The 8,648-nt window shown below is 71.3% G+C and overlaps 1 protein-coding gene across 1 annotated transcript; it reads left to right on the top strand.

Annotated features, from left to right (window-relative positions):
- Positions 1 to 457: 457 nt before the first annotated feature.
- Cd7 (CD7 molecule) lies at positions 458 to 3,475 on the top strand. The gene is made up of 4 exons (XM_070031714.1): positions 458 to 610; positions 1,323 to 1,640; positions 2,816 to 2,964; positions 3,328 to 3,475. Exons 1-4 carry the CDS (start codon positions 559 to 561, stop codon positions 3,412 to 3,414), a joined length of 606 nt encoding a protein of 201 aa, XP_069887815.1. The 5' UTR covers positions 458 to 558; the 3' UTR covers positions 3,415 to 3,475.
- Positions 3,476 to 8,648: the final 5,173 nt, after the last annotated feature.

Raw genomic sequence — 8,648 nt, 5'->3', positions numbered from 1 at the left:
GTGTCTGTGTGCACATGCTGTCACACACACACCCTGAGCACACCCGCGTGGCCGTGTGCACATGCTGTCACACACACACCCTGAGCACACCCGTGTGGCCGTGTGCACATGCTGTCACACACACACCCTGAGCACACCCGCGTGCACATGTCGCACACACCCTGAGCACACCCGTGTGCACATGTCGCACACACCCTGAGCACGCTGCTGTGGCACTGCACGCACACAGCCTTGCACCCAGCATGGAGCTCACAGAACTTTTGCCGTGGCGTGTGGAGCCTTCCCATGGAGGACAGAGAACTGCTCCTCCTGGTGAGAGGCGGAGGCTGGGGAGCAAGTGTGTGGGGCCCGGAAGGTGCGGCCTTCATCGGTGGCCGCAGGCCTCCCCAGGCCCCGCCCTAGGAGGCGCTCCAGCAGCCCCACCCTCTGCCAGGGCCAGCTGCAGGTGCAGCGAGAGCTGAGCTGCGGGCTGAGCTCTGAGCTGAGCTGCTGGGCGCCCTGAGCTGGAGCTGCTGGGCGCTGGGCGCTGGGCACTGGGCTCGGCTGGGTAGGAGCAGCATGACCTGGCTCACACTGCCGGCCCTGCTGCTCACCATGGTGGGTGCCCAAGGTAAGTGGCTCCCGGGCCGGGCAGGGCCGGGCGGGGGGGGGCAGGATCCCCTCCATAGGGGATCCCCCGGTCAGGCCCAGCCCCAGGTGTCCAGAGCAGGGACACGAAAGCTGGCGGGGTCTGGAGGGAGGGCAGTGCCCATCCTCTCCACGGAGACCCACCCTGCCAGGACTTTGTGCTTTGGGTTTTGTTCTGTTTCTCGAAGCCCTGGAGAGCTTGGGTCACACCGGGAGGGGCCTGGGGCTGGGCCGCCACCATCCTGTGCAAAGAAACCACAGGGGCTGGGGCTCTGTCCTGTGGGAAGAAGGGGCCCTGGGTGGGCAGGGGGGGCGGGCTGGCAGTGTCCCCTCCACAGAGGGGGGGCGCCCAGAACAGGGGTGGGCACCGTGGGGGAGGGAGAGGGGGAGGGGGTGAACAGCAGCCTCTGCTGGCCAGGGCTCAGCAAGAGGGGGAGGGGGTGAGGAGGGGAAGGGGGAGGGGGAGGCAAGGGGAAGGGGGGAAGTGGAAGGGAGAATTGGGGAGGGGGAGGCAGGGGGGGAGGGGGAGGAGAGGCAGGGGGAAGGGGGAGAAGTGGGGAGAGGGAGGGTTGAGCTGTGGAGGAGGCCGCCTCGTTGTCCCCCCCCAGCCACCGTGGGGCAGTGTTGGGGTCCCTGCTGTTGCGATGGTGGGCAGAGGGGTCCCGGGCCGCAGGTGACGTGACGTGGCCCCGCAGAGGTCCAGCAGTCCCCCCTCTACGCCGCGGCCCCCGAGGGGGCCTCGGTCAGCCTGGTGTGCCTGACCCGCGGGGCCCTGTTCGGCGGCGTCTTCCTGGAGCGGCGCTGGCCTGCGCCGGCCAACGTGGTCTACTTCGAGGACCAGGTGGAGCCCACCGTGGACCGCGCGTTCCGGGGCCGCATCGCGTTCTCGGGGACGCAGAGCAACCTGACCATCTCCATGAGCCTCCTGACGCCCAACGACTCGGGGCTCTACGCCTGCAGGGCCGCCTCCCAGAGGCACGCACGGGGCCCCGGCACCATGGTGGCCGTGACGGGTGAGGGCCAGCGCATCCCCCGCAGCAGCCGCCCGCCCCATCCTCCCCCCCACACCCCCGGCCTCCCCCCCACTCCCACCCTGTCCTCCACCCCCCGTCCTCCCCCCCACCCCCCACCCCGTCCTCCCCCCCACCCCCCGTCCTCCCCCCCACCCCCCACCCCGTCCTCCCCCCCACCCCCCGTCCTCCCCCCCACCCCCCACCCCGTCCTCCCCCCCACCCCCCGTCCTCCCCCCCACCCCCCACCCCGTCCTCCCCCCCACACCCCTGGCCTCCCCCCCACTCCCACCCCGTCCTCCCCCCCACCCCCCGTCCTCCCCCCACCCCCCACCCCGTCCTGCCCCCACCCCCACCCTGTCCTCCCCCCACCCCCCTGTCCTCCCCCCCACCCCCCGTCCTCCCCCCCACCCCCCGTCCTCCCCCCACCCCCCACCCCGTCCTGCCCCCCACCCCCCTGTCCTCCCCCCACCCCCCGTCCTCCCCCCTTCTCCCATCCTGTCCTCCCCCCCACCCCCACCCCGTCCTCCCCCCACCCCCACCCCGTCCTCCCCCCACCCTCTACCCCATTCTCCTCCCCACCCCCCACCCCGTCCTCCCCCCCACCCCCCACCCCGTCCTCCCACCCTTCTCCCACCCCGTCCTTCACCCCACCCCCACCCTGTCCTCCACCCCACCCCCGTCCTTCACCCCACCCCCCGTCCTCCCCCCACCCCCCGTCCTCCCCCCCACCCCCCGTCCTCCAACCCACCCCCCGTCCTCCACTCCACCCCCCCGTCTTTCACCCCACCCCCCGTCCTTCCCCCCACCCCCACCCCATCCTCCCCCCTTCTCCCACCCCATCCTCCACCCCACCCCCACCCTGTCCTCCCCCCACCTCCCACCCCGTCCTCCACCCCACCCCCACCCCCGTCCTCCCCTCTTCTCCCACCCCCACCCCGTCCTCCACCCCCCACCTCCCACCCCGTCCTCCACCCCCCCACCCTGTCCCCTGTCCTCCACCCCCCCACCCTGTCCCCCGTCCTCCCCCCCACCTCCCACCCTGTCCCCCGTCCTCCACCCCCCACCCTGTCCCCCGTCCTCCCCCCCACCTCCCACCCTGTCCCCCGTCCTCCACCCCCCACCCTGTCCCCCGTCCTCCACCCCCCTCCCCAAGGCCGCGCCCTCCCTCTTCCCAGAGAGGCCAACCCCAGGAGCGTGTGCTTGTCAGGACGCCGGGCCATCGGTGGCCCTCAGGGTGGCAGCGGCCAGCACGGGCGCCCTCCTCCTCCTCCTCCTCGGCCTGGGGTGGGCCTGGGTGCTGAGGTGGCGGCGGCGGCGGGCCCAGGTCAGTGGAAGTGGCCGCGCATGGGCGCCACGGGGCAGACCACGCGGCTGGGCCGCCCATCCTCTCCCCGGGCCGGGCTCTCCCAGGTGGGGGGTGGGGGGGCGCAGGGGGGAGGAGGGGGCAGGGGTGGGGCGCAGGGGAGGGTGCGGGCAGCCGGGACGGCCCTCCACACGCCGAGGGGGAACACGGGGAACACGCGTGTGTGCATGCACGTGCGCAGGGGCGTGCAGACACAGGTGTACATGTGTACATGGTGTGTGCGCATGCACACACGTGTCCATGCGTGTGTGTGCGTGTGTTGAAGAAAGGGGGTGCTCGGGCGGGCCGCAGGGCCATGGCTCGGGTGACGCGGTGCTTTTGTAGGTCAAGAGGCTCTCGGGGGATCAGAGCTCCCGGTGCGTGGTGTACGAGGACATGGCCTACCGCGGCAGCAACCAGCAGCGCCGCTGAGCCCGCAGGCCCGCCCCGCACACCGGCCCCCCCCCCCCCCCGTCAGCCTTCCCGCCCCCCGCTGGCCTTCCCAGCGGGCCCCCCCCCCCGTCAGCCTCCCCGCCCCCCTGCCGGCCTTCCCAGCGGCCCCCCCATCAGCCTCCCCAACCCCCCACCAGCCTTCCCAGCGCCCCCCCCCGTCAGCCTCCCCGCCCCCCACCCGGCCTTCCCAGTGCCCCCCCGTCAGCCTCCCCGCCCCCCCGCCGGCCTTCCCAGTGCCCCCCCCCTGTCAGCCTCCCCGCCCCCCACCCGGCCTTCCCAGTGCCCCCCCGTCAGCCTCCCCGCCCCCCACCCGGCCTTCCCAGTGCCCCCCCCGTCAGCCTCCCCGCCCCCCTGCCGGCCTTCCCAGCGGCCCCCCCATCAGCCTCCCCAACCCCCCACCAGCCTTCCCAGTGCCCCCCCGTCAGCCTCCCCGCCCCCCCACCAGCCTTCCCAGTGCCCCCCCCCGTCAGCCTCCCCGCCCCCCACCAGCCTTCCCAGTGCCCCCCCCCGTCAGCCTCCCCGCCCCCCCGCCGGCCTTCCCAGTGCCCCCCCCCTGTCAGCCTCCCCGCCCCCCACCCGGCCTTCCCAGCGGCCCCCCCATCAGCCTCCCCAACCCCCCACCAGCCTTCCCAGCGCCCCCCCGTCAGCCTCCCCGCCCCCCCGCCGGCCTTCCCAGTGCCCCCCCCGTCAGCCTCCCCGCCCCCCACCAGCCTTCCCAGTGCCCCCCCCGTCAGCCTCCCCGCCCCCCACCAGCCTTCCCAGTGCCCCCCCCCGTCAGCCTCCCCGCCCCCCACCAGCCTCCCTGTCCCCCCCGTCAGCCTCCCCGCACCCCCGCCGGCCTTCCCAGCGCCCCCCCCCGTCAGCCTCCCCGCCCCCCCGCCGGCCTTCCCAGTGCCCCCCCCCGTCAGCCTCCCCGCCCCCCACCAGCCTCCCTGTCCCCCCCATCAGCCTCCCCGCCCCCCGCCGGCCTTCCCAGCGCCCCCCCCCGTCAGCCTCCCCGCACCCCCGCCGGCCTTCCCAGCGCCCCCCCCCCCCGTCAGCCTCCCCGCCCCCCGCCGGCCTTCCCAGCGCCCCCCCCGTCAGCCTCCCCGCACCCCCGCCGGCCTTCCCAGCGCCCCCCCCCCCCGTCAGCCTCCCCGCCCCCCGCCGGCCTTCCCAGCGCCCCCCCCCCCCGTCAGCCTCCCCGCCCCCCCGCCGGCCTTCCCAGCGCCCCCCCCCGTCAGCCTCCCCGCCCCCCCGCCGGCCTTCCCAGCGCCCCCCCCGTCAGCCTCCCCGCCCCCCCGCCGGCCTTCCCAGCGCCCCCCCCCCCCGTCAGCCTCCCCGCCCCCCGCCGGCCTTCCCAGTGCCCCCCCCAGTCAGCCTCCCCGCCCCCCCGCCGGCCTTCCCAGTGCCCCCCCCCGTCAGCCTCCCCGCCCCCCACCAGCCTCCCTGTCCCCCCCATCCCCCATCATCCTCCCGGTCCTCCCGGGCCTCCCCACCTCCCCATCCCCCCCCCCCCCCCCCGCTCCGTCCTCCCCTGTCCCCTGTCACAGAGCCTGCAGAAGTCCTGCCAAACACCCAGCCCAGCTGGTGCAGTGCCATGGGTGGGCTGGGCATGGGCTGGGCTGGGCTGCTCTCCAGGGGGCTCCTGGAGCTTCTTGGTGGACAGGCCCCTCCTCCAGGAAGCCTTCCTGGCCTGCCTGCTTGGCTGGCGCCATGAGGTGCCAGGGCTGAGCTGTCTGTCCCTCGCCCTTTCCCTCCGCAGACAGGAGGGTCTTCTGCTGGGTGGGCTGGGTGTGTGCTGGGCCCCTGGAGCCCAAAAAGGGGCAAAAGGGACAAAGGGGCCAAAGGAGGCCCCGCCCCCACCCAACTCCCGGAAATAAAGCCTCTGTTCTTCTCTGGTACTGGAGTTTATTTCCTCTCATGAGCAGCTGAGGGGAGGGGCTCAGCAGCCCGCACCCTCCCAGCACCAGGGCTTTCCCAGCCTGTGACTGTGAGACCTCAGAGGAGGGGGAAAGAGACGGCAGGGGGCCGGGCGCCACGGCTCACACCGGTGATCCTAGCTACTCGGGAGGCTGAGATCCGAGGACCGCCAGGAGGCTGAGATCCGAGGACCGCCAGGAGGCTGAGATCCAAGGACTGCCAGGAGGCTGAGATCCGAGGATCACGGTTCAAAGCCAGCAGGAAAGAGCCACGAGACTCCTATTGTTAGGGCCAGGTTAAATTAAACAAATAGAGTATTAATTAGACTAAGGAAGAAGGAAATTTAACTGGGATAATTAAGTCCCAGGGCCTAAAAATAATACAGCAACTTCAGAACAGGGAATGAAACTGTGGCTTGATGTTTGCTGAGACATGCAAAGCCTCTAAAAATAGGGGTGACCGTCTGCAAGGCTGCCCACCAGCGTCCAGATGCCACCAGCATCCAGATGTCACCAGCGTACAGATGTCACCAGTGTCCAGATGCCACCAGCATCCAGATGTCACCAGTGTCCAGATGCCACCAGCATCCCCATGTCACCAGTGTCCAGATGCCACCAGCATCCCCATGTCACCAGTGTCCAGATGCCACCAGCATCCCCATGTCACCAGTGTCCAGATGCCACCAGTGTACAGATGTCACCAGCGTCTCCATGCCACCAGCGTCTCCATGTCACCAGCGTCCCCATGTCACCAGCGTCCAGATGTCTGTTTTTGGTGATTATGCTTGCTCAGCAAATATACTAGAACATGGGACTCAACCCTTTGCAATTAGCTTTTATTGATTAATAAGCGTAAGGCCAAACTTGAAAGGTGGGATCTCCCTTTAGAAGAAAACTTCCAGCTTAGTCAAAAACCCAGAGACTAAGGCTTGAGTAAATCAGGGGTCAAACACCGAGTGACTGAGATTCAATAATAGATTAAAAACTAGGGCTTAGAGTGTATTCTGGTCACCATCAATTAAACCCCAAAACTGGGAGCAAACAGAAGAGCAAACGGATGAGAACGTGGCATTGATTGATTGACTATTGAAACTAATCTCCATTTATAATCACTAACTGCTAGACTGCTAGTCTGATCTCCAATTAGCCACCAGAACAGGATGTGGTGCTGTGGCTCAAGTGGTAGAGCACATCTGTGAGCAAAGAGCTCAGGGACAGCGTCCAGACCGAGTTCAGCCCCACAAGCTGACTGAGGGGGAGGGGTGAGCTTCCACCCCCTGAGCAGTGTGGAGGGAGTGAGGACCTGCCCAGGACACCTGCCGCCACTCAAGCACACCAGGGCCACAGCCGGCACCAGGGCCACGGCCAGCACCAGGGCCACGGCCGGCACCAGGGCCACGGCCAGCACCAGGGCCACTCCAGCACACCAGGGCCACGGCCGGCACCAGGGCCACGGCTGGTGCACCAGGGCCACAGCCAGCACCAGGGCCACGGCTGGTGCACCAGGGCCACGGCTGGCACCAGGGCCACGGCCGGCACCAGGGCCACTCCAGCACACCAGGGCCACGGCCGGCACCAGGGCCACTCCAGCACACCAGGGCCACGGCCGGCACCAGAGCCACGGCTGGTGCACCAGGGCCAAGGCTGACACCAGGGCCACTCCAGCACACCAGGGCCACGGCCAGCACCAGGGCCATGGCCGGCACCAGGGCCACGGCCAGCACCAGGGCCACTCCAGCACACCAGGGCCACGGCCAGGGCCACAGCTGGTGCACCAGGGCCACGGCCGGCACCAGGGCCACACCAGCACACCAGGGCCACGGCCGGCACCAGGGCCACTCCAGCACACCAGGGCCACGGCCGGCACCAGGGCCACGGCTGGTGCACCAGGGCCAAGGCTGACACCAGGGCCACTCCAGCACACCAGGGCCACGGCCGGCACCAGGGCCATGGCCGGTGCACCAGGACCACTCCAGCACACCAGGGCCACGGCCGGCACCAGGGCCACTCCAGCACACCAGGGCCACGGCCGGCACCAGGGCCACGGCTGGTGCACCAGGGCCATGGCTGGCACCAGGGCCACAGCTGGTGCACCAGGACCACTCCAGCACACCAGGGCCACGGCCGGCACCAGGGCCACTCCAGCACACCAGGGCCATGGCCGGCACCAGGGCCACGGCTGATGCACCAGGGCCACGGCCGGCACCAGGGCCACGGCTGGTGCACCAGGGCCACAGCCGGCACCAGGGCCACGGCTGGCACCAGGGCCATGGCCGGCACCAGGGCCACTCCAGCACACCAGGGCCACGGCCGTCACCAGGACCACGGCTGGCACCAGGGCCACGGCCAGCACCAGGGCCACGGCTGGTGCACCAGGGCCACGGCTGGCACCAGGGCCACGGCTGGTGCACCAGGGCCACTCCAGCACACCAGGGCCACGGCCGGCACCAGGGCCACTCCAGCACACCAGGGCCACGGCCAGCACCAGGGCCACGGCCGGCACCAGGGCCACTCCAGCACACCAGGGCCACGGCCGGCACCAGGGCCACTCCAGCACACCAGGGCCATGGCCGGCACCAGGGCCACAGCCGGCACCAGGGCCACGGCCGGCACCAGGGCCACGGCTAGCACCAGGGCCACTCCAGCACACCAGGGCCACAGCTGGTGCACCAGGGCCACTCCAGCACACCAGGGCCACGGCCGGCACCAGGGCCACGGCCGGCACCAGGACCACAGCTGGTGCACCAGGACCACAGCTGGAGCACCAGGGCCACGGCCGGCACCAGGGCCACGGCCGGCACCAGGGCCACGGCTGGCACCAGGGCCACGGCTGGTGCACCAGGACAACGGCTGGAGCACCAGGGCCACAGCCAGCACCAGCGCCACGGCTGGTGCACCAGGGCCACGGCCGGCACCAGTGCCATGGCCGGCACCAGGGCCACGGCCGGCACCAGGGCCATGGCCGGCACCAGGACCACGGCTGGAGCACCAGGGCCACGGCCGGCACCAGCGCCACGGCTGGTGCACCAGGGCCACGGCCGGCACCAGCACCATGGCCGGCACCAGGGCCACGGCCGGCACCAGGGCCACGGCCGGCACCAGCGCCACGGCTGGTGCACCAGGGCCATGGCCAGAACCAGGCCCCCAGCATCTCAGGTGCCCCAAGCTGAGGCTGGCTGCAGGGCCCAGGAAGGGAGCTGTGGGCCCCAGGAGGGCTCCGTACACAGCCTGGGGGGGGGGAGCCAGCAGCGCTCTCACTGTGGGCAGGGAATGGAAGTCCAGGCTCTGAGCTGATGCCACACACCGTTGCCC

This window comes from Dipodomys merriami, unplaced genomic scaffold (assembly GCF_024711535.1).
Source record: "Dipodomys merriami isolate MVZ:Mamm:240054 unplaced genomic scaffold, mDipMer1.0.p SCAF_202, whole genome shotgun sequence".
In the NCBI taxonomy this organism is placed as follows: Eukaryota; Metazoa; Chordata; class Mammalia; order Rodentia; family Heteromyidae; genus Dipodomys; species Dipodomys merriami.
Note: the sequence above shows the minus strand (reverse complement) of the source record. Positions and strands in the feature narration are given on the sequence as shown.